Source organism: Vigna unguiculata, chromosome 6 (assembly GCF_004118075.2).
Source record: "Vigna unguiculata cultivar IT97K-499-35 chromosome 6, ASM411807v1, whole genome shotgun sequence".
Classification (NCBI taxonomy): Eukaryota; Viridiplantae; Streptophyta; class Magnoliopsida; order Fabales; family Fabaceae; genus Vigna; species Vigna unguiculata.
Window position 1 is genome coordinate 21,214,209 of NC_040284.1, and position 26,705 is coordinate 21,240,913.

At 30.8% G+C, this 26,705-nt stretch overlaps 2 protein-coding genes across 6 annotated transcripts; one reads left to right on the forward strand and one right to left on the reverse strand.

Annotated features, from left to right (window-relative positions):
* Positions 1 to 6,574: 6,574 nt before the first annotated feature.
* On the reverse strand, positions 6,575 to 10,579 carry LOC114187589 (mitogen-activated protein kinase kinase kinase 10-like). Its single transcript, XM_028075867.1, has 3 exons — positions 10,092 to 10,579; positions 8,183 to 9,275; positions 6,575 to 7,159 (listed from the first exon to the last, which is right to left on the reverse strand). Exons 1-3 carry the CDS (start codon positions 10,433 to 10,435, stop codon positions 6,869 to 6,871), a joined length of 1,728 nt encoding a protein of 575 aa, XP_027931668.1. The 5' UTR covers positions 10,436 to 10,579; the 3' UTR covers positions 6,575 to 6,868.
* A 2,862-nt stretch (positions 10,580 to 13,441) lies between these two features.
* On the forward strand, positions 13,442 to 26,018 carry LOC114186777 (rab3 GTPase-activating protein catalytic subunit). Of its 5 annotated transcripts, none has more exons than XM_028074787.1 (22): positions 13,442 to 13,748; positions 13,860 to 13,903; positions 14,025 to 14,088; positions 14,354 to 14,468; positions 14,574 to 14,641; positions 14,731 to 14,828; positions 15,123 to 15,294; positions 16,038 to 16,251; positions 17,648 to 17,759; positions 18,687 to 18,796; positions 18,924 to 19,016; positions 19,869 to 20,000; positions 20,137 to 20,270; positions 20,921 to 21,010; positions 21,112 to 21,197; positions 22,220 to 22,352; positions 22,453 to 22,524; positions 22,853 to 22,892; positions 23,393 to 23,679; positions 24,891 to 25,068; positions 25,134 to 25,345; positions 25,465 to 26,018. In XM_028074787.1, the coding sequence occupies exons 1-22, from the start codon at positions 13,665 to 13,667 to the stop codon at positions 25,759 to 25,761; spliced, it is 2,835 nt and encodes a 944-aa protein (XP_027930588.1). In that variant the 5' UTR covers positions 13,442 to 13,664; the 3' UTR covers positions 25,762 to 26,018. The 5 variants fall into 5 exon arrangements, with proteins under 5 accessions (XP_027930588.1, XP_027930590.1, XP_027930589.1 ...); XM_028074789.1 differs by having other exon boundaries at positions 21,124 to 21,197; positions 25,465 to 25,761; XM_028074788.1 differs by having other exon boundaries at positions 13,443 to 13,748; positions 22,223 to 22,352; positions 25,465 to 25,761.
* The last annotated feature ends 687 nt before the right edge of the window (positions 26,019 to 26,705 follow it).

The window sequence follows — 26,705 nt, forward strand, 5'->3', positions numbered from 1 at the left end:
AAGAATGTTGTTCTCTACAATCCGCATAGTTTTATGTTTTGATTTCTGATTTTGATGTTCCTTTGTAATGCAACAAATGATGTTTATACGCAGATTACGACAAGATGAAAGTCTTATTGGTATTTTCAGCATGGAGAATTCCAAAATCGATACGCAACTGCTTTAGATGTTTAAGTCATGGGACATTGTAGGTAAGTCATGGTATCGAAATATACTTTACATCCACAATTGATTGTGACGATGAGCTGATGGTTATTACTTATTTGTATATCTTTGAATTTTATTAATTTTTTCATTATCATTTTGACATGCAAATTTTGGTTGGATTTTAGTTGATAAATCTACAACTCACAGCCAATGTGTAAGATGTACTTGTGCTGTGATTGAGTCCCACAATGGAAAGATAGAATTATAGTGAGGTTTACAAAACTTTGGCATTGAATCATTTTGGAATGAGGTGCCATTTGTCTTGCTTTACTTTGTTATTTGTACATATCAATGAAGAGTTTGAATGTAGTAAAATTATTGTATTATAATTTATTATAGACAATGTTGATCTTGAATGGTGTTGGTGAATATGACTGGGACAACCGATAATATTAGTACTATTAGCTGTGATTTAATATATTAATATATTTTAATATCTTTGTATGTGTTTGTCGATATTTACATGTGTTTCTATTTATAAATTTTAAGATTAATCTCATGTTTTTTTATTTATTTTCTATAGGACCATATTTCGATTTTGTGCATATTTTCTACATGATTATATTATTATTTGAATTAATATAAGCAGTAGTATTAGTATTATTATTATTATTATTATTATTATTATTATTATTATTATTATTGAGATTATTATTAGTAGTAGTAATGTTAGTACTATTATGTTTGATTTTATATATCAATATATTTTAATATCTTTGTATGTGTTTGTCGATATTTACATGTATTTCTATTTATAAATTTTGACATTAATTTCATGTTATTTTTATTTTCTACATAATCATTTTATTATTTGAATTAATATGAGCAATAGTATTAGTAACATTATTATTATTGAGATTATTATTAGTAATAGTAATGTTAGTACTATTATTATTAACACTAACATTATTATTATTATTAGCATTGATATTAACATTATTATTATTAGTTTAAATATTTTTATAAGTCGTCACTTTGAATTGATACGAGAGTTCAACTTTTAACTTAAACTTTGTATTCCGCAGTTACTTTTTTAATATTAATTTCATGTTGGATTTATGTTGTACAAGATCATATCATATAATATGTCTACATTTTACTCTAACAACAATCCGTGCATACACATTCTATTTTAATAAAACATACAAGCATCTATATATCTACATATGTTTCTATTTAAAAATGTTAACATCAATTTCATGTTGTACGTATTTTGTACGAGACCATATTACATATTATGCCTACATTTTACCTTAACAACAACATGTGTATATGCATTTCATTTTAATATAATATACATGTATTTGTTTCTACATGTATTTTTATTTAAAAATTTTAACATCAATTTCATGTTATATTTATTTTCATGTTATATTTATTTTGTACGGGAGCATATTACACAATGTACATACATTTTATTTTAACAACAACCCTACATACACATTTTATTTTAATATAATATATAACTCAAAAGTATAATTTAAATTTTAATCATGTAATTTTATTACGCATTACTAATTAATTAATGTCAATTTCATGATTTAAAATAAATAAAATCATATTTAATTATTATTTTTTAATTTTATTATTATTAATATAACAATAAGTATATTAATTATATAATAGTGAAATATAATTACATAAATAAATAATGGATTCAAATATAATAATAATTATATTAAATTTTTTATCCGAATAAAAAAAAAATGACCGCACGGGTCTCAATGAAGTTCAAAAGATACAAAATCTATGTCAAAATTTTATTATTATGTTTATTATTTGTTCTTTGTGTCATTTTGATCCAGTGATGTATTATAACTTATATTAGTCTATAAAAAAAGATTCATTAGAATTTAAAATATTGAAGTAAACAAACATTTAAAATATATTTTAATTTGAATATTTGTTTTCCTTTTATATTTTTTTGAAATATTTTTTAATTTTATCAACTAAGTTTCATCAATGTTGTAGTTTGCAAATTTAATAAATGTTTTGGTTCTCATGAAATTTTATTTGGTATTCTAATCTAAAATGTAGATAATTATAACTTATTTCAAAGTATTTGATATGGAAGAAATAATCATCCTCCTAATATTGAATATTTGATAATATTATGTTTTCTTTACCGTAATTTTTTTTCTTTTATAAAAATTAATATTGAAATAGTTAGAACACGGGTACGGGTATGGGTACGAGATTATACCCATTACCCGTTGGGGATGAGGATGAGACAAAAGTTTGATACCCGTTGGGTTTGGGTATGGGGATGGGGATGACTTTTTTATGCGGGGATGGGTATAGGATAGCGAAACCCGTCCCCGCCCCGCCCCGTTGCCATCCCTAATGTTGGATAGTGACAAATAAATATTCATAGCAATTACATTAAATTTTTATATTGTAGTAAATAAAATTTTTTTATACAATTAAAGTGAAAAAATTACAGTATGATTAATAATGAGTTATAAAATAACAAATAATTAGATAGAATATATCAAAATATTATTTTACATGATGAAAATAAACAATAAATAAAAATATTAAAAAACTAACAAATGTGTGTTTTAGAAATAATTTGAGAGACTATCGAAAGAAATTGCACAAAGGAAATCAAATGTATAATTAAGGTATGATAAGATGAAAAATACCTTAGAAAACTAATTATTAAATTATGTTTGAAGTGGTTAGAATTAAATAGAAATATCATTAGTGACAACAAAAGTTTGTCATTAAATTACAAATAAATTAGTGATTAAATTGGTCACTAAATCAAGTACCGGTGCGATCATTGAATCGGTCACTAATTTAATCACTGATTCAGACAATAAATCAATTACTACCACCAATGACGAAAAATAGTGACTGATATGGGTTAATGACTAAATCAGTCATTATTTTATGTTTTTCTTGTAGTAAATTATCATATACTATTCATAAATTTCATTATATATATATATATATATATATATATATATATATATATATATATATAACTTTAACCACTTCAAACATAATTTAAAGTGAAAAAAGTACAGTATGATTAATAATGAATTATAAAATACAAAATAATTAGATAGAATATATCAAAATATTTTTTTACATGATGGAAATAAACAATAAATAAAAATATTAGAAAACTAACAAATGTGTGTTTTAGAAATAATTTGAGAAACTATCGAAAGAAATCGCACAAAGGAAATCAAATGTATAATTAAAGTATAATAAGATGAAAAATATGAGAACTAAGAAAACTTTTCAAATATCAACATATATACTCAATAGTTGAAAAATAACGAAAATTATTTTAATAAAACAAAAGAGTTCTTCAGATTAAACAAAAATTAATAATAATAATAATAAGTAAATAATTTTTGTTCTATTACCTTAAATTGAGAGTATAAACATTCTCATGCGAAAGAAAAATATATAATAAATAAAAATATTAAAAAATAATAGAAATATTCAAATGTGAGGCATAATTTTTTTTAATTAACATATATCATTTTAACATAATTACATAAAGATTATGATAAGATAAAAAATATATTGGAGATGCAAATGAGTTTCATGACAAATCAAATAATTAAAAGAAATAAAAAATAGAATATATATATATATATATATATATATATATATATATATATATAGAGTTACTTCATTAACTGTGAATATTTTAATAATTTAAACGAGAATGGAGATTATGGCGGGGATATGTACATCCCATACCCATCCCCATACCCAACTGAAAAAGTCGGGGATTTTCCATACCCATACCCATACTCAGTCAATGCGGGGATTCCCCGTCAAAACGGAGACGGGTTCGGGCAATACCCACGGGGACGAGTTTATTTGCCATGTCTACATACTAGTGATATAAAAAAATATAATTTTATCCAGCTCATCTTATATTATGCATTAAATGATGTAAAAAAAATGGGATGTTCATTGAAAGAAATATTGAATGTGCGTTAAAAGATTTTTTTATGCAGAAAGAAAATAACAATTTTACATATAATTAATATAATTAACAGTTTTACATAGAGGTAACAGAAAAATAACAATTTTGCATCGAGGTAACAGAAAAAAAAAGTTAATTAACAGTTTAATAAATACTCCCACTCCACATGTTGTTTAATAATAAAATATTAAATCAACATGATAAATTTAAATTAAATTATAAAATAAAAAATTATTATACGAATTTGTTAAGAGTAAGTAAGAGAATAAAAATAACGGTCATCGATCATAGTCCAACAGGGATTATTTACAAATTTGTTATTAATTAACAAAGTGAATGTTATCTTACCTAAATATTTTGTTAAAAAAAAAGCAACACAGTTAGTTTTTATTTTTTTTGTAATTTTGTTAATTTAGTTTAAATATATATTTTTTCAATAAATTTTGTTAATTTTGTTCAATTTGATATTTTTTTGTTAAGTCCGTTTAAATGATTATAAAAATGTTCACCTCACAATACAATTATGTGTCACATATTAAAGTTAATGTTTTATATTCAATTTGATCTTGTTATTTTTTTTAATTTAATATTTTTTTTTAAATTGAGCAATCTTAAATTTAACTTTTATATAAATATTATAATGTTTTTCTTAATATTCACAATTAATTAAATATTTATTGTTTAGAGTTACGATCAGTTTAAAATTAGAATGAAAATTCGAAGAATAAAAACTAATATCATTAATACAAAATTTTAAACTAATTGTAACTCTAAACCAAAAATATTTAATAAAAAATTGAATTTTAATAAAAACATCATATAACATTTATATAAAAATTAAATTTTTAAATTTGATCTCAATTTGCCGAGACAAAATTGCTTCATTTAAAAAAATATTTGAGACTAAATTAAACAAAAATAACAAAGATGAAAATCAAGTTGAAAATAAAAAAATTAACTCTAACATATGACACTTAGTTGAATTGACACAAACATCTTTTCAAAAAAAAAAAGCCAAGGAAATGTGACCGTCACCATTTTATTTGAAGGGAGTTAACAAACAAATCAAATTGAACAAAATTGAAAAAAAGATAAAATTGATCAACAAAAACAGATATTAAGACTAAATCGATAAAACTAAACGAAAATAGAGACCAAATATATAATTTAATCTAAGTATAAATCACATAATTATTCACTCCAACCAGGAATAATGGAATTCTCACCCTCTCTAGATAGGTTACATTCTAATAAATAAAAAAATTAGAATATATTATAAGTATATGTATTTTTGTAATTTAGAATCATAAATGTTGTGTATTATACATACTCATTATATTGGAAGGTGAATTTCAAATTCTAATATATAATTGGGTTCAAGCAAATGTTTTTGCTCTTTTCATAAGATCTCATGATAACACCAGATACCTTTAGCCACATGACATGTGTCAGAAGCTATGAATAAGATAACCGGGTCTATCGTCTATGATTGAATTTTAATTAAGAATTTCGTTGAACGTGAAAGTATAACCATTTGAGTGGTATCACTTCACACCTTACTCACATATCAATATATTATATATGTCTAATTATAAAAGGTTAATATTATAGTATTTTTCTTACTGGCTACCTAAAGTTAGCAGTAAAAAAATAAACAAATGAAGGGAAAAAGAAAAGAAATGAAGTGTTGTACACCTGACATAAGTATCACATTTTCACATGCAGCATGTGCTTCTTCCACTCCATGATATTAGATTTGCAAATAATTATGATTTATTTATAACTTAATATTTTATATGATTTATTAATGAATTCCATTAAAAATTTGAGTGTCAAAAGGAAACATCAATTATAAGGTACACCATCATTTTCTAACTACTATACTTCAACAAGCAAGTTCATGTTCGATTACCTCATCTCTCAAATATTGAGTTGTACAATGATATTATTACCAAACATCCTTAAACATTCTTGATATGATAATTTCTTTTCATGGAAAAGGTTGTCTCCATTATTCCATTATTATATGTAAATTCAAATAAATGCGATATCAATTGAGTTCCTCCCTCTATGTATTGCATATGAATAGTGTTCATGATGAGATATGTGTGTGGTTGTTGCAGACTTGCATCACTCACTTCAATGTTCAATGTGACCATTGAAGCAGATAAGCGTAAATTTCTATGTGCCCAGTACAGAGTGAGCATAGGTTGCATCGATCTGATGCATAAAAGATGAAAAGGTTGGATATTTCAAGAAAAATGGGGACAAGGTGTTTGACATTTTCACAACTAAAGAAACATAATATCAAATGGGACCCTTTGGATAGTCATGAAAGGAACAAAAGATCCTAGTAGCCTACAAATTATGTAGGCACTGAAATTGATTTTTCTATTCCTTACATAATAATCTTAGTTTTCACCAGGGAATGTTGTCTCGCTAGTAAGTCATAACCAAACAATATGAAAAGAAATGTAATATTTTCATCATTCAGGTTGCCATCATAAGAAAAAAAGCAGTAGATTCATGATGACAAAGGTAATGAGATGGTACAAATTTGTCAAAAAGAAACAGAAAAAGGAAACTTTACACCTTTCATTACTGATATAAAAACGAGGAGGACTCATGTTGTGTATGAACTATGAAGACGAAGATCCCTTGAGACTGGGATGTTTGGTATCAAATTACTATCAACACAAAATAAATTTACCTATTGCAGTTGTTTTGTTGCAACAATATGGCCAAAATTTCAGAGAAGTTAGGGCGTTTTGAAGGGGTGTTGTTCCAGCACTTTATCATGAGAGACTTCAGAATTTGAGGGCAATCCTTGGGGATTTCAGGTCTTAGGCCACAAGCAGCAATGCCAACTGCTGCTTGCACAGGTGAATATGCAGAATATGCTACCTCACCAGTTACCATCTCCCAGATAATCATTCCAAAACTATAAACATTACTCATCCATGTCTCTGCTACACTCTCTGGATCACTAGCAATTATCTGTTTCAACAAAAAAGAGGGCACAAAAATTCATATATGTTATCTCACATTTATACAAAATAATATAGTAAAATTCATACACTATCACAATCAGACAAAGCCAAGGTGCATGAACTTTATTCATTTCTTATTGAAGCCTGCATTTTCACATTGAAAGAACGATTTTAATCAATAGTTTTCATTCATTACTTTCTGTCCGAGCACAAGGCTTGAAAGGCTTCAAGCAGCCTTATCAATTGGACAAAAATAAGTACAAGAGGAGGAGGTCAGATCATGCTTACGGTTTAAGGTGTGTGGGCTCCATTTGAAATGAATCATCAAGGTCCAATTGGCATTACACAGCACAATACTGATTTGTCTAATGATATACAGTGGTGTTTAAACAATGGCATACACTATATAAAGTGAAAGTACACAACAATTATTAAGCCATGTTAGGCATGCTCAAACAATGATGCCAAGACAAGTGACATGAAATCTGTTTTTTAGATGTCTAGTTTCAGCATTGCATTTTACATACAATGGATCTAAACAACATCCTCCAAGCAATAAAGCTAACAGATTGATACTTTAAGTTGCTATAGATGAGCTCAACACATGAATTAGAACTTTAGTTTGAACATGCTTTAATGATTTTAAACAAAACAACCAGCGAAAGTGCTAAAAAGAGAAAAAAATTCACATAACAACTTGATCCAACCTCAAACACATGAAAGATGATACTCGCATATATTAAGAAAAGTTGTTATTAGACATTGCAACCATTAAAATTATGTTTCTTTGCCATGCGGGTTACAATTGAATCTTACAAGTAAATCTGATTTCAATACACGGTGCTAGAGTAAGAGAGTTATTTAAAAACAAATCATGACATGTTAAAGCATGATCTGGAACAACAACTTAAAAGCCAAAAAGACATTTCCTAAATTTGATGCAAATACAGAATTCGAATAACATTATGCAGGTTTTTCATAATTTCAGTAATTACATTTCTAACTTGAAAGGAGTTTGATAGGGACAAACCTCTGGTGCTAGCCACCGATAACCATCAGTTTCATACTCCATTGCCTCTCCAACACTCTCGCAAACAGTGACAATACCCATATCACCCAAGCAAGCATTCCCATGCTTATCCAAAACAATCTTCTGCGTATTAAGGTCTCTGAATGCAACACCGTGATCATTCATAAACTTCATTCCCTCAGCCACATCCACTGCAATTCTTACAACATCCTTGCTCGAAAGCTTCTTATTCTTTAACATTAAGTCGTGAACAGATCCACCTTCCACAAGTTTTGTCAATACACATAACCCATAGTTTTCATCCACACAAACACCCAAAAATTGCATAATATTTCTATGACCACAGGTCATCAATGCCAGCAGGTCTTTCCTGAGCTCAAACTCATAAGAGTTCCCTTTATCACACCCTCTAAGCTTCTCGATGCTAACTTTTTTCCCCATGTACATCCCCTTATACGAATTGGGCCCAATCTGTTCTGCAAACTCAAGACGATCAGAGTTCAACAACCATTTTTCAATATCATCCCCACCTGATTGAATAGTCTGCCATTCATCTACCGCTACATGAAAAGATGAACTAGGTAATGGCACCTGAAGCTGAATCTTTTGGCTAAAATTATCAAACCCATTTCCACAACATGCATCACCACCATCTTCCTCAATCTCTCCATGTCCTCTCTCTTTGGTGTTCTCTTCTTGACATCCACAAAGCCCAAAGGGAAGCTTCACGCCACTGGCTTTAGGCCTCTTCATGGAAATCTTGAGAGCGTTTTCAACCTGGGTCGTCACCAACTTCTCATGCCCACCACTAGACAGTACAAGAAGAAGCACAATCCCAAGGGTGAATCCTTTCTTCTCAAATATCTGAATCTTCTTGCAACAAATGGAGTAACCATCCAACGCTCTTGACATTGCGGACCATGAAATAGGAGAGTTGCAAGCGAATGTCAACTTTAACAAAGACCCCTGAAGTTGAATCTCGCCGTCCCCCTCCTCTTGAATCAAAATCGCAGCCTGCTCATCTTCCAAAGCTTGCTCCATCAGCTTCATGTGAAGAAACACATCTTTCACATCAAACCCCGCCTGAGAATAACTGCCAAAAACAAAATAAATAAATAACACAAACTCTAGAATTTTAGAACTAAAAAAAAGAGCAAAATCCATCACCGAAGTAAGTGATCGTCAAACACAGTGCTACTAAATCTTCGCATTCACATTCATGAAAATTATTACATGATTTGAGACCAACAGTATCAATTTCGAAATGATAGTCAAGTAGTATTATTAAATTTTTTCATCAATAAAAAATTTGGTCGGGTGTGACACAGAGATCGACCATACAATCATTTCTCCGCATTCACATTCGGATTAGAACACAACTTCTAAAACGGCAGAAGCAAAACCCATTTCCCATAGTAAAAAACACAAGATTAAAACCATTGAGCGTCCAACTGAGGTGACCTTAAACACAAGAAAATTAGCATCAACACGAACATTCATACTAGATCACCCCCAAGTTGAAAACTTTAGAGCTTCCAAAATTAAAAGAAGCAAACCCCATTCTCAAAAGCAAAAAAAGAACACAACTTACACTCCTTAAATGCATTAGATGTTGAACTCCCACCAAAATAAAAGTTTCAACCCAGTAATCTAAGTTGACCTTTAATGCAATGAAAACCTTTATTACGAAATAAAACTCCAATTCAGATTTAAGAATAGCGCCAAAACATTAATTTAATGCATGTCCGAAAAAAAAACGTCACCGTACTAGGTGACCTTAAACGCACCCAAAAAACAAGTGCACTGAATCTTCATTGTTCACTCTTCACATTGACATTCATTCAAGAACCCATAAGTCCCCACCCATCGCAACCGATGCAAACGAGCAAAGTAAGGTTGGGATCCGAACCTGAGAGGCAGGGAGTCATAGTGCTTGCGAATGTTGCAGACAAGCTTCTCAGGGAGATGGGTCCCGGGGTATATATGGCTGAGATTGCGCACGACGGTGGTCCACACTAAGTTGCGAGGTGCGTCAGGCTTGGAAGAATCATTCATAGCGGTAAGGGAGTTTCTGAGGGATGCGAGAGCTTCAGAGACGTTGCGCGTGAGTTTGAGGAGCTTCTTGTGGACGAGAGAGGAAGAGGGAGAAGACGAAGAAGAAGAGTCCCGGGGTTGCGAAGAATGCGCAGCGAGAAATGCGTCATCCTCGTCACTGGTGGTGCGGCGCGACCAGCACTCCAACGCTGCGGCCATTGAAGTTCGAAGAAAAAATGATGAGAGAAAGAGGATTCAGAAGGTTCACGCTTTGGAGTCTGTGAGAGTAACCATGTTTTTGTTCTTACAGTGGGAAAAGGAGGATGAAGAGAATACTCGTGCTTTTTGTTTTTCTACTACAGGTTCAGCAGGTTCAGCAGAGAGAGCAAGCATTTGAATTTCCATTACTTTATTAAAGTAATAATATTATAATGGGTTAAATATAGTTTTGATATTTTAAAATTAGAATTAGTTTATTTTTTATTTTTTTATTAATTTAATCTTTTAACTTTTAGAAATACGTGAAACGTTAAAAAAAGTTATAAAATTTTGTTAAAAAAACTTTATAAATGTAAACAATTAAAGTAACTAAAATTTTAAAAAATTAATAATTGCATTTTTTACTAAAAATTAAAACATATTTAACATTAATATAATTTTATAAGAATGATACTGAAAATATTAAAATAAAAAAATAAAAAAAATGTAAGTATTGTATAGAAACAATACATGATAGTTATTTTTAGATAATCAACTTAAAAAGTACAAATAAATATATTTTTCATGTGATTTATTGGATAATTTACTTATTATCTATAGGTTTAATTATTCAGATGGTACCCACTTTGATACATGTGTGTCAATCTGGTACCCACTTTTAAAAAAGTGTCAATTGGCATCCAATTTTTGAAAAAGTGCTTCAAGTAGGTTCCTTTCACATGGAGTTGACTAACGTGCCACGTGTCAGTATGTGATTTTTTTTTTTGAAAAGAAATAAAAATGCCACATGTCAGGTCCCTGTGTATGACACGTGGCATTGCAATGCCACGTGTCAATGTCACTATCAAATGTCATTGTGTTGATTTCGATTTAGTCCACATATATGTCTTTTTGTTTCAATTTAATACCTACTTATGTGTATCTGATTCAATTTTGACCTAATTTTTTTTAATAATTAAAATCCATTTTTTATAAAATTAAAAGTAATTAAGTATAAAATTTTTACAAAAATTAAGTATTTGATATTTATATTAAAATTTTATGGTAAAAAGTCATTTTATTAAGTCATTTTTAATAAAAAAAATTAGTACAACATTCAGACAAATAAAAATTTTGGTTTAAAATTAGTAAGAGACAATATTGTTCTATTTTGGAAAAAAAATAATAATTAAAAAAACAAGAATACTTATAGTGACACTGAATTGATATATTTAGGGACTAAATTGAAATCAACACAATGACATCTGATAGTGACATTGACACGTGGCATTGCAATGTCATGTGACACTGATAATGCCACGTGTTACACACAAGGACCTGACACGTGGCATTTTTAAGTTGGTCAGACCGAATAATCAAGTCAAGTTGGAGCAGACTAAATGTTAAGTCAAATCGACTCAAACTAAACGACCAATGTCGAATATCAAGCCACTTACGGTCAAAGGTCGACCCAAGTCAATACACTCAAATGTTTACCTGAGACAATATGGTTGAAGGTTAACTAGAGCCAATTTGATTGGAAAATAAAATCGAGACTTATTTAGGAAGGGGTTGGGGTTGGCCTATGATCCATGGTCAAATTGAGACATATAATAAAGAGGAATTGACTAGTTGTGGAATTTCAATTTTTTCTTTTTGTTTTAGTTAATTGAAGTAACTCTTCAACTGTCCTAAATTTTAATTTTTCCATCCAAACAACTTATGTTTGTTTCAAAGAATTTCAAATTGACCATATAATTTTTTTTTCTTAAATTGTCTTATCCAAATATACTAGAATGATATAGTCATTGAAAATTAGACATACAAATTTCCTAATAAAATCGTAAGTTTTATCTCTCTTTCATTCAACTTTAACATTTTAGTTGAATTTTAAGATGAACTCAAGAGAGTGAATTTGAGAGAAAAGATAAGTAAAAGTGATGTTATTTGGATTAAGAAAAAAATGATAAGAAATGAAGAAAAATGGGATAATTTTTTTTGAAAATTAGTTAGTGATGTGTTTGACCAATTAAAAAAATGTTTTATTTGGTAATTTTTATTTATTACAGTTTCACCATTGGTGATAAAAGTAATTTAAAATAAAATGTTATTAGTGTAAATTATGTTAAAATGAAATGTGAGGTGTCATTTAAAATAAAAAAGTTAAAATTAATAAAATTATATTGAAATGAAATAAAATAAAATAAAATTGAAATATTAGTTTAAAGTTAAAATTAATAAAATTATATTGAAATGAAATAAAATAAAATAAAATTGAAATATTAGTTTAAATAAATTCAAGTACTAATTCAATTGAAGAAATTATTTGGTCAAAAAGTGAATTATTTGATAAAAATAATTTAAATGAAATTGTTTATGAGGAAAATTAATAACAACATTATTTTATATGTAGTCCTTAAATAACAACATATTACAATAAACTCACATTAGTAATGATAAAAACATTGCATAAAGTGAAATTAAGTTCATTCAATGATAAACTTATTTAATTGTCAAATGTACTCAAAATATATTACAACATATTAATGCTACGCACAAGAAAAGACAAATACAGTCATCCACCTCCATTATGTTCTCATTTTGAATTTTCATTGTTAGTAACATTTCCTAAATGTGGTTCTTATATTCAAATGATGAATTTCAACACATAAGGTGAATATTGAAACCTTTTTTGAGAGTTGGGCTTAATTATAAATAATTGGAATATTATATATTTTAATTTTTTTAAATTATTAAAATTCTTCGTCTAAACACAAAATTCAGAAATAAATGAGATAAAAGTAAAGGAAAGTTATTATTCTAAACAAGAAATAAATAAATAAAAATTAAGTAATTATATCATCGCAAAATTACTCAATTTAAAAAAATACTAAATTTTTTAAACTTTGTATCCTTCTAGGAAATAATTTGTGAACCAACCAAAAAAAAAAAAAGTCACATCTTTATCAAATCCCACCAAATAAAGGAAAACTATTATACTTTAAAGAAGTTGGGTTATGACTCAAAGGATAGATAGATTCTGTCTTGATTTAAAATTTCTACACATCACACCCAAAAGAAAGAAATAATTATTATTATTAAGAAGTAAATTCTGGTTTGATTGATTCACGTTCAGATCTCAGCGCTGCTTGCAATGCTTTGATCTCGTCGGAGAAACAACGAATCAAATCGTTCGATTTTGGTGACGATGTTTCGCATTCTGTGAACCTTGTGCTAATTTTCGGATTCGATGGCGTCCTCCAGCTCTAGCAGGAAGATCCACTTTGATACCACTGACGATGAACTCACCGAACATGAAGAAGAAGAGGCAGAAGTAAGTGTATATTTTCATTGCAAAAAATTACCGAATCTAAATTATTTTTGGTTCCTCAATTTGAATCGGATTTAGACGTGCTGATTCGTTTCCGTGTTCATGAATTCCCAGGTCGAACACTTTGATGATTTCACTGTCGCTTCTTCGTGGGAACGGTGTGTCTCTGCGTATGACTGTTTATTAGTTCACATTGTTGTGTGTGTGCTCTTCGAATGCATAGATAGAAGATGCGTTTAACTTAAACTTAATTTAAGTTTTTGTTTCGTGCTTTTGTAGGTTTATTTCTGAAATAGAGGCAGTTTTACGGGCATGGATGTCTAATGCACCGAATAATTTATTGGTAAGTGTTGGAAATAACAGAAGCTGGCTTAATTTGAATGCTGTTGGTGTCAAATTAATCTTGCTATACAAGTGTACATGCTTGTTTGTGATATGATATGATTTCTTCAATTATGTTTTTTAAAATGTTGTTTAAGGAATTGCATGGTGTTGATGGAGGGGTTTGTGTTGATTTTGAAGTTGCGTTTTTTTCCGTTGGAAAATAAAAGGTTATGCCATTTTTGTTTTGGATCGGAATGATCATCTTCATCTATTTTTTCACCTAGGAAAAAGGTGCAGTTCCCCTGGAGGATTCCGGTAATTTGTACAAGGTGAAATCTGAAATGAAGTATGCCATGAAAAGTTACTGCATGGAGTTCTATTTCAAGACTGACCCAGATGGTAATTTTTTCTGGGGTTGGGGTTGGGTAGGAATGTCTAGTAGGTCGATGTTTAGACTCAGGAAAGTGTTTTTTCTAATCTACTGTTTTTATCTGCTTGATGCAGGGGAAATTGCAGACTGGAACTTTGATTTGCATGATCTGCAGTTATGTTTTGGTGTAAATGAGTTTTTGGTATGTTTAATGCTGCGTCTTTCCTTTCACTGGAATTTTAATGGTTCTACTATGGATAAGGAAACACTACTTTACATGTATTTCACTAGGTAATTGCTCCTCAGAGTGCAAGTGGTGTGGTTCTTGATGCTCCAGAGGCTAGCAAGCTCTTGAGTGCTGTTGCGATTGCTTTGTCTAATTGTTCGAGGTAATCGTTGTTCATTGCTCTTTAACACTTAGGGAGTAGTGAAACTTTAGAATAACTTATGTGCATGCCATATTTGTATTGCATTTTTATGTATGATATTTGCATGTGATAACTACTCAACTTGTTTCACATTAATATTTGGGTTTGTGTTGTCTCTCGTTTTTTAGGAGAAGTTGCTGTGTTATGGGATTAAAATCTTATTATTTACATGGTTTAAATAGAGTTTGTTGAATATCCAGTTTAGTTTAGGTCATTAAAGTGGAGATGTACTTTCTCATGACATTGGGTTCATAGTTTATGGCCAGCATTTGTTCCAGTTCATGATCCATCTCGGAAAGCTTATATTGGAATTCAGAGCATGGGCACTGTTTTTACTAGAAGATTCGAAGCAGATCGAATTGGTAGTCAGGTTCCAATAAAACTCATGCATTTGGAGGGGCTGTACGAGTTATTTGTATCTAAGTTTGTGAGTTTCTCTCCCCGGTTCAATTTAATATCTATTTGATTTTACGAAGTTGGGACACATCCATTTTTTAATTTTGTATTCGCTCCCTGCTTTGTGCTTCTATACTTGGTCCTCTTATTTTAAGCTGAGGCAGATGTATATAGTGCAATGATACAAAGGGTTTGCAATTTAGTCTAACCTCTTCTCTAAGGGGATGGATACTGTGAATTGAAATAAGTGATTGGTTACATGAATGAATAATGAATAATCATTCTGTAAGAGGGATAAGAAAATGGACACAACTTACGAGAAATACCATAGGTGCTTTTTGTGTTGTTTAATCAAAATTCGAATTCCAGTTTAGTAACCTGTGCATGCATTAAAGGTCAGCATGGATTACCAAGATGAAACTCTGATTTTGATTGGAGAACAACATATGAAATATCTATGGTATTGCACATGAGCTATATTTCTATGTAACAGTTTTTCTAAATCGTGGATGTTTTTCTTTCATCAATATTTGGATTAAAGAATTAGCAATTATTTTCATCTTTCTGAGAAAATTATTTGTGTGATTTGTTTTTTTTCCCATCATATATTCTGGCTTACTTCACAACATATGTTGATTGTAAACTTTGCGTACACAATAAGCTCCTCCTGTGATTTGTCTTATATCCAGCAGCTCTATATAAACTTTTGACTTTATGTCTGCACTACTCTTCTAACTTTCACTTTTAATGATTAATGTCCATTTGTTACTGAAGGCCTACTCCACATTGGATCTGTCTGTTCATAATTTCAAAGTCCGATTTGCAATGAAGTTGACATTCAGAACACTTCCCTATGATGACGACAATATGAAAGCTGCCAAAATTAGCAAATCTGAAGAAAATGTTACTGGTGAAATATCCGATGGGATGCAGTGGGATGATGATTGTTCTTGGAGTGAGTGGTATTCTGCAGAAGATCCTGTTAAAGGTAAATTTTAGGATGTAGGGTTTTGTAGGTAAAAATAGCTGGGCTTCTTGATTGGATGCTTTCATTAGAGGTATTTTGGTGAATTTTGACACTCAACCATTCACAAACGGGGTTTTACTGTATAATGATTCTTCAATGTGCAAAGAATACACATGGGACTTTAGAGCCAAAACATGTAGGATTTTCAGAGATTCAATATAGACTATAATATGCCTTAATCAGAATCTGTATAGACTTAAAATTTGTCTTAAATAGAGCGAATAAATTGTGTAATTCTCACCTGTGTTGAATTAAGTCCTAAAACCCAAACTCTAAGAGTATCTCCAATAATTTATATAAATAATAACAAAGGATTTTTTCTTCTACCTACTTTACCTTACAAAACTATATTATATTATCTGCTTTTATACTATTCTTTTTTATCATTATACTATTGCTGCCACCATTACTATATTATAATAATTATGAAGGGAGACTAAATTATTCCAAAAGTAATTTTAAAGGAATTACTCTACCTCATCACCAATTATTTTCTTTTAACTAATGGTTCTGAAGAATAACCCATTTTTTTACTGTTAGATTAAGAGAAAATAAAAGATGAGGATGGAGAGTGACTTGTTTAGATTTACTTTTAAAGTAACTTATCTCCCCTCAATTATGATAATAATTATTATTAGTACTATTATCATGATTATTGTAATAATATATAAACAACCATATATTCATATTATAACATAGACTTTATAAGTTAATATAGTATAATATTTAGGTTCTATGGAATAAAATATAAAAGCAAAAATATTTCTTATAGATATTTTATTATCGTCTATATTCTACATTGTGATCATATGTGTTTATATATATATTATAAAAGAGAAATTTTCCTTCATCTACTTTCTTGTTCATTTTCACCTATTTACATGTTCTTTTTTGCACATTTTCCTACATATTATTTTTTTTTACATTCATTTCTATGATTTTTCCCTATCACTTTTGACATTTTTTTTGTCCATTTTTTCACCCATTGAATAAATTTCTGTCTCCAAATCTTTTCTCTTTTCTGTACATTTGAATTTTTTTCTCATTCGTTTTTTCTCCTATTTGTATGGTTGTTTTCCATTTATTTGTTCTTGCCCATACTCATTTACATATTTCCCGGTCCATTTGCATGGTTTTTTGAGCATATTTGAATAGTTTTTCTTACTCTTTTTTCTGTCTATTTGCATTTGTCCCTTAGAGAAGTTTGTTTGGTGACTATGTTTTATTTTTGGGTGCTTTTAGTCTAGATCTTGTCTTTTTGAGTAATAAAACCTCTCCAACTTTCATTATTTTCATGAAGCTCTCTGATCTGATATCAATACCAGTTCCATTTAAGTTACTCTTGGGCCGCATGCAGGTTTTGAACTGATTGCAATATGGTCAGAGAAGATGGTTGAAAATTCTATGGAAATGGCTGAACTGGAAAATGCTTCACCACATGAAGCAGAGAAGTGGTTGATCTCTCTAAGGTTTACTCCAAATTTTAAGTTGTTTATGTGTCACAGAAACCAAATTTCTCTCGAACAATTGCTGCTTATTTTATTAATTGATACTGTTGCTCAAAGTGTTTTAATAAATAATATTAAGGTTCAATGTGGTTCGAATCACTGTTCAATTTACAACTGCCAGAAATTTCGTTTTGTTCAGCATGGTTAAAACACTCAAGAATCTTCTGGTATTCTTCAACGTTTTGGTGACTACGGATTATTTTTGAGAAAATAGGTCAGACTTAGGCTTTTACGAAAAAGCTTTTTAGGCTTATAGGTCAACCTTTTTAAGAAAATATGAATAATAATTTTTTGTTTGTATTATTATTATTTTAAATTTGTTATATGTATTAAAACCATATATTATTTTTTAATTACTAAACATGATGACCTACTCCATTGAAGGTTAAATTCATAAGACTATTGAAAGATAACTTTATACTATATTTAAGGGCCTTATAAAAATTTAGATTTTTAAATCAGTAATTTATTTTTGTTGTGTTGTATATAGATAATTATATATAACAAAGTCAACTAAACATATTATATGTGAAAATTAAAATTATTAATGAGTTTATTTAGCCAATACAATAATTTCACTAGCCTTTCAAAAACTTAAAAAAAAAACAGTTTTAAACAGGTTAGGGCAGACTTTCATGCAAGTCAAGCTCGACCCTTAAAAAAAGGCCTGTAAGAGGTAATAGACCAGATCCATACTTTATTTTTTAAAGAAGGTCAAGCCCAGGGCTACTTAAGCTCAACCTATTTCCACCCCTACTAGCAATATTTAATAGATACATTTAATTTGTCATTATTTTAGGTCAATTACTTCTAAAAGTCAGTAACATTGACTTATGCTTTTAAATAATTAATAAAATTGAATATTGTGGTATTATTTTTTACATATAGACTTGAAGGTTCCAGTGGGAATCCGGTTGGATTTTCTTCTGAGTTGTGTCTTCTGGTTGATGCATTGCAAATGTCATTTGAGGCACAATTTATGGAAGATTTTGTTTCAGGTTTGAATTTGTTTTTGGTGCATTCTATGGTGTACTAGTTCACTTATTCATGCAGGCTTGTGTTTCAAAGTTAGTAGTGCATTTTGGCACATGGTTCATTATTTTCCCTTTTTCTGGCCCTTTGCAGTAGAAAATCCAGGTTCTGATAATATAAAATCGGCAATGGTTATACCTTCACCAACAGTTAGAGATCGTGTGCTGAAAGAATTGTTTATTGATGGTATGTGACACTTTCTCCTTTATTTACCTTCCATTTTGGGTAAAATACTCAAGTACTTACACTGTTGTTATTTCATCAATTGTTAAAACATGATCACCAGCCTACTTATAAGACTTGGTCAATGTTTTCCCGAGTTTGCTTTTGGGATTGCTCTTGGCACAGCCTTTTCTAATAAGGTATCAAAACCTATTTTGTCGTGCTATTGGGCTTCTCATAGATGTCATTCTACCAGCTTCGTGCTATATCTGTCCTAGTCTTGGGCACGGAGGGGTGTATAAGATATCCCACAATAGTTAGGTATATTGAGGGTATGTAGTTCTTCGTCCTTTATTTGCCTTCCATTTTGGATAAATACTCAAGTACATATGCTGTTGTTTGTTAATTCATTAATCATTAAAATAAGACCAGCCTACTTATGACTTGGTCAGTCTTCTCCCACCCAAGTTTTCTTTCGGGATTGATTTAGGCACAGTCTTTTCTAAAATGGTGTCAAAACCCATCTTGTGTGGATGTCGGGCTTGTCATAGATGTGTCATTCTACAAATTTCACGCTATAGGTGTCTCGTCTTGGGCATCAAGAAGGGTTGTATTTAGATATTCCTCTGTAGTTAGGAATATTAGGATACCACTCCTTACAAAAATTGATCAATCCTCCCCCCTCTTAAGATAGTTGTTGAATTGAGTTAGGCTCAGTCCATTAGGTTCTGTATCTACATGCAATCTATCATCAATGAATCTGCTAAAAGCAAGCTAGTTTGGGATACTGAATGACGAAATGGCCTCCAATTTAGTGTTAAATTTAATGTTGGTTCTTCACATATTTTACTATAATCACTGATGTAATGTCTGCAGGTGTACAATTCTCAGATTTTGCTGATAGTGGACATAATAAGACTTCTCGAGCTATAAAAGGCGCACCTCTTGGTTCACTGTTTGCACAATTTTGTTTACATTCTCTTTGGTTTGGCAACTGCAATATACGGGGTATTTGCCAATAGTAATTATGGTTTGTTTGTTGTATAACCTAAACCTAATTAAGAGAGTAGGAATAAATAGTTCATCTATTACGAATTTATTTTCTGAGATATCTCATTTGCATTACCCAATTTTGGTCTGTCAGCTATTGCTGTGCTATGGATAGAGTTTGTTCGAGAGGTTAGGTGGTGTTGGGAGGAGTCACAACTATTGCCCAGGATGCCAACTAATGGATCAATTGACCTGTCCACTTGTTTGATTAACCAGAAACTTCAGATGGTAATAAATTTTTATCTATAAGGAATCTTTACTGAAATCTACTCACTGTGTGCTTGTTTGCTTTGTATATATTTTATGTGCAAATTTATGTTTTGCATAAATATGGTTGTTGATAAGGTCATATGTACTTCGTTTCGTTACAAAACAGAAACAAAAAGGCAGAATAGAAGTAGGGATAAACAAGCCACCGGTATTATCACAAAAATGCCACTTCAGGGTAGTGAAAATAGAACTCTAGGATCTCTCAAAGAGAGTCACCTCTCAACTCCTATTCACAGCTCAACTCCTATTCACAGGATATGAAAATAACCACGTCCTCTACTACATGTCATCCACTTTTCTAAAACAAGGTTCACATGTGAGAATGGTAACTACCTCCAAATATAGGTCACCCTTTTCCTCTCCTCCTCTCACGCACCCTCAACGCCTTGGTCATAGTTGGTGTCATGTGATTCATGTTACTGACTTCACCTAGTCAGATAAGGCTTTTGTTGTTGTGGAGTTCTACCCTAGATCAGTCATTATAAGAAAAACTAGAAATATTTCAGTGAGCTCAGATGTTTTGGTCTTTACATATTATATATTGGTCTTTACATATTATATATAGCATATATTGACAAAATTGATACATTTTCTGCTTTGTTATTTAGCTTGCAATATGCATTGAGAGGAAGATCCAGCTGAATGAAGAATATGAAGACTGTATTGGAAGTTTGGATCAAATAGATTCCATGAGTGAGGTCACAAACTGGTTTTTTCTCTCTTGGTTTTTGTTTAAATCAATTGTTGTATTACTGCACTGTATTCTCTTTACAGTATTTTTTTCACTGGGTGTTAATAGATTGAATCACAGGATGAAAGTGTAATTGGGGATGACTCAGTCAGTATACATACCTCCAGTGATGGCTTTTCTGGGAAAGTTGACAGGTGAACTTAGCAAGTGAGAGCCTGCTCGGTTGTTATTGTTTGTATCTCTCTTCTGACTGTTTATATAAACAACTCACTCTCTTTTAGCGATTTTGTCCGTTTTTTTGTCTCCACTTATTACTGGTTTAGTTAAGTTAATTTTTTAAGTTTCTACATGTGCATATATCCATATTTGTTTATTTATATATAACTAGAGTATATTGGTTAGATAAAGGGACCCTTTGTGCCTTTTTTTTGTTTGATTTTAGAAGCTGATTCTTTCCTCTATATTCTAATAGGAGAATAGAGAGAGGTTTACTTTTATTTATTGGGCCTGAAAACATGCTCTAGTCTTGTCAAGTGATAAGAAAAAAGTGGCTATTGTAACTAATTTAGATCCTTGTGAATTATTTATTTTTCTAGATGAAAAATTCAGCAACCTTGGTGTTCCCTGGAAAAAGGAGGGAGGATCTCTTTTTTTCTTTAAAACCAGTGATTTTAAAACTATGTTCTTTTTATCCAGTAGCTCGTTCTTTAATCTGTGCTGGTTTAGGACTCTAATTGGTTTAGGCTGACTGATGGATGGCACATAATATAGCATTTTCCTTTTATACTAGTTTTAGTTAGTTCACATTTAATTCTCTTCCTTTAGTGATATTCGGGTTTTGGAATCTTTCACTTCAAGACCAGTTTGGCTTAGACCTGGGGGGATCAGATGATCTATCCTTGGTTCTGGTACAGTGTCTTCAATTTCTTTTCTGGGCTCCTCTTTGGTTGTGTGCGTGCATACTCTCCTACTGGCCAACTGCTGGGTAGTGCAAATTCAACTTCACAACTTTTTTTTGTTTTTTGTTTTTCTTTTGTGACAATTATCTGCTATTAAGAATAATTACGGATTTGTACACTTGTAATTCACGTCACGATTGTATACTATAATATCCTTGTAATTTTTTCTAGCACAAATGGTGTCTGGTTCTATGTTAATGCTGCATTTTTTCAACTACTAATGATTTATGATATTGTGGAAAAAAAAATGATTTTAGCAGAAAGGTCGAAGATGTGCACCTGTCAAATGACAAAGAAACTTCAGACTTGACCAGGAGAGGTTCTGCTGGTATTGTTGATTCTATGATGCTACTCAAGTCACATCAAAGTATGCATGCCCCATATACACAGGTTGTTCTTGTATCCAAATAATATTTGGCATTGTCATGGAATATTAGTTCACCAATTTTTGAAGAATACAATGTCTTTAATCTTTTTTGCTATGCCACAGGAAGCACCGCTTATGACAGAAGACATGCATGAGGAGAGGCTTAAAGCTGTTGAAGCCTTTGGTGATTCATTTGTAAGCTCAAACGCTCGCAATGCATATAATAATTGCAATCATGTGTTATAAAAATTAGAACCTTAGGCCTCCTAGACCTTATTTACATTTCACATAGAGGTAAATGAGAAAACAAGATCCATTGAACAATGAGGTTATATGTAAGGAGGTGTAGATATTCATCTCCTTTCTTGAATTTTTTGAAGCTTCATTGTCATCGGATTAATTTATGCATATTTCTGCTTTCAAATCTAGAACTGAAAAAAGAGGATGCAGCAGGACTGATGTACGTGCCATACTTCTATTTCATATATTACATCATTAATTAGCAATTCCTTTTTATTTTCAGAATTTCTCCGCTCAGCTGGAAAGAGATATCTTAACTTCAGGTAATAATTGCATATATTTTTTTGTTGGTAATGGATAGGTAATAAACATATGTTTGTAAATAACACTGGGTAGTTATTGATCATGTTTCAAGTTCCTTTTTGTTTTCTTAAAGAATACAGTTAATTCTGATTTCTGAAGCAGATGCACGTGATGTTAAAAAGTAATTTAAATGTATAATTACATATTTACTAGAAGATCATGTGCACAATGCTTTCTAATTTGATGTACCTGCCTCATCAATATAATGGAATGACGTTTTCATTAATCTATTTTTTCACTCATGAGGTTTGTTCACCATACCATACTCTTAGAATATGGGTGTGGGCCTAACTCAATCCCACAGAATTGAATCTAAATATGCTTGGTGGCGTTAGTTCAGTTTACTCTGATACAAATGGAACTGTATGTGTGGGTGGGTATAATGAACTTTTTTCATGCAAAGATTCTCTTCAATATAACAATTTATGATGTGAGAGACCAATAATGGCTTTGTTACTAGATATGTCAGCATTTAAGGCGGCAAATCCAGATGCTATCTTTGAAGATTTTATTCGGTGGCATTCACCTGGTGATTGGGAAGAGTATGATGACCCTGAGAAAAGTAAATCATCATCATCCAGTGCTCTTGACTCTAAAAAGTCAAAAGATAGTTGGCCTCCACAAGGGAAACTTTCAAAGAGAATGTCTGAGCATGGAAATTTATGGAGAAAGCTTTGGAATAGTGCACCTTCTCTTCCTGCTTCTGAACAGAAGCCTCTTCTTGATCCGAATAGGGAAGGAGAAAAAGTAAGTATTGTTCTGGAAGTTTAAATTTATTTTGCTTTTGCTATTGTTATACATATTTTTTAGCACTCGGTAATTTATACCAGAATAACAGTATTTTTGTTACTTGGTTTCCATATTGACGGGAAAGCCGACCCATTTAAAATTGGCAGTTATTTCTTTGTTTCCTCATTCTAGTGGATCTATCATGAGGATCTTAATGATAATAGGAGTTCTGTCCTAATCGTTTTCCCCTTTTCCTTTCTGATGTGAATATGAAATGTGTCGTTCTTTTAATGACAACTAAATATGATAATCCGCTAAGGGATGGTCAAATCTTGAAATTTAAGTCAATTTGATGCAGCTTCTAAATCCTAAATTCCGGTCTAGTTAGAGGAGTGCTTCAGTTTTGAATAGGAGTGCCGTGTCGGAATCCCTCTTGATTTGTGACTCATGGGCATGTGTCATTTGATGTACCTCTATGGACATTGGTAGAAATGAATGGGCATAAAAACTAGGGTTAAATATGTTTTCGATCCTTTAACTTTAAATGAAAATTGTAATTAGTCTCTCCGAAAATTTAGACCAATTTAGTCCTGCATTTTTAGAAATGCGTGAATTTAGTTTTTTTAACCAAATTTTGTTAAGTTTATTTGATGTTTCAAATGTGTTTTTCAACTAATACTATCATGAAACGCATTAGAAATTTCAAATAAACCTAACAAAATTTGGTTAAAAGGAGTAGATCTACACATATTTAAAATTGGAGACTAAATTGAGCCAAAGTTTCGAAGAGAGACTAATTTCAAGTTTCACTGAAAGTTAAGGGACTAAAAACATATTTCACCCTAAAAGCTATCTTTGAATATGTAGATTATATTTTAATGTTAAAATAAAAATATATGCAATGCATGCATCTTCATCTGATTTCGTGGGTCATTGCAATCAAAGTTGATGAGTTCCATCCATATTTATCCGAGAAGATTTAATTTTGGAATGCAGGTCCTAGTGGGTTAACTGGATGCCCTTGGTGAATTGAGGGCCATGAAAGACAGATAAAAGTTTAAATTATTATTGTTCGCATCTAACATTTTCTTGTGGTCAAATAATCAAATGAGTATTCTTGTTTTCAAAAATTGCTACTGTACATTCATGTAAAAAAGAAATAGATTACTATATAATAAGTGTATGGATTTTACTTGTGTGCTATAATTTTTATGCTCTCAATTTTCCAGGTGCTTCATTACCTTGAAACTCTACCACCACATGAATTACTTGAGCAAATGGTGTGTACTGCCTTCAGAGCAGCTGTCGACACACTAAGTCAGACTAGTTATGGAGAACTGAAACAGATAGAGACTGAGATGCAGCAACTTTACCTTACAATGGCATCTGCTTTGAGGCCTTTGCAAGGTATCTATTCATTTTTCTCTTCATTGGAAAAGAATAATTTTTAATACATTTACATGTTCTTGCAGTAAATCGCTTGTCTGGAGATAGTGAGACCATTGAAGACTTAAGACGACTAACTGGTACAATTGAACGAGTTGAGAAGTTACTGACTCTTGCAGCTTCCCTTCATCGCAAGCTTTTAAAAGCACCACGACTTTCCACAGAAATTTTCAGCGATTACTACAATTTTTATATTCAAACAACGGCAAAGGGTTTCTCAGAGGACATTGGTGAAAAGGTGAGATGCTTGCAATATATGCCTTGAAATACCCTTGTTGATTTGGTAACATTCCAATCTTTCTTAGCATGGAACTCACATGAATTTCTGCTATCTTTGGTGCAATAATCTTTGCGCAGGAGTTTGACAAGAAACAAGAAGTAAGAGACGTTGAGAGGGAAGTGTTGTCAAATATGTTTGTTCCTCCTACTGCTAACCAATCTTGGAGAAAAGTGTTGAGCATGGGAAATCTTCTCAATGGCCATGAACCAATCGTCCGAGAGATTATTTTTTCGCTGCGTGATAGAGTGAGTGGTAATCACTACGCAGCTCGTTGTGGTAATGTTTCTCAACAAGAAATTCAAACTTACAGAATGTATATATGTGGGACCTCTAATGACCTACGTGTAGCACTTTCTGTTGTCTCGGGTGATTAATTTTATGGTCTTTATTTTACTACAAATTTTCAGTTCTAGGAATTAGTCACATATGGTATCTGTTTATAATTAAATCATTGCTAAATCTCCTCCCAAATATTGAATCCTGCCCTAAATTGGAAACAGGTTGTCGATTGAATTCTAAGAATAGGGATCAAAATGTAATTGAAACTTTATACATACTGAGGATTTTACCAATACCATTATTTCTGTAAAAAAAAATTATTCAAGAACATTAACAGAGATATTCAATTGAAGAGCAGTTGTTGCAATAGTAAGTGGGATTGACATTCAGTATGTGCATTTGGGGAAGTGAGAAACACAGAATGAACACTCTTTATAATTGCTTAAGATGTTATTTAATTGCTTTAAAAGTTTATCTTATGACTGAATTTGACAAAACTAGCTTATTTCGCCACTTTGTAATATTTGTTCAAAAAGTCACTCTGTAAGATTTCATTTCGACTCATCTTTCCTAAATTTTATTTTTTATTTTCATTAACGTGTCCCATTAGAATTTTTTTCGCTGTCTTTCTTATATTAAAAAATTCTTACAAAAACACAGGTTGATAATTTGACCTTTCAGGTCATTATAACTTTTTAGATTGTTTAAAAATCAGATTGCATTTCTTGGTCTAAAATATTAATGAATGGTCAAGTATCTATTTTAAGTAAATCTTAAAATTAGCTTGAAACAAAAACGATCAAAGAACATAAAAGCAATAACATTGGTAAAAAATTGGCAAAACGATATTCAGACTTGGTCAACACTTTCTTCTAACATGAAGTTATTTTTTATTCTTTTTACCGAACAAATAAAAAATCTACCTATAGTATGTTTTTATCATTGATAATTATTGTTATTTATTGTCCAAATTTAATATATTAGTATTATTATTATTATTTTTATGGCTTTTTCTCTTTGACTCCAAAGACCAAAACAA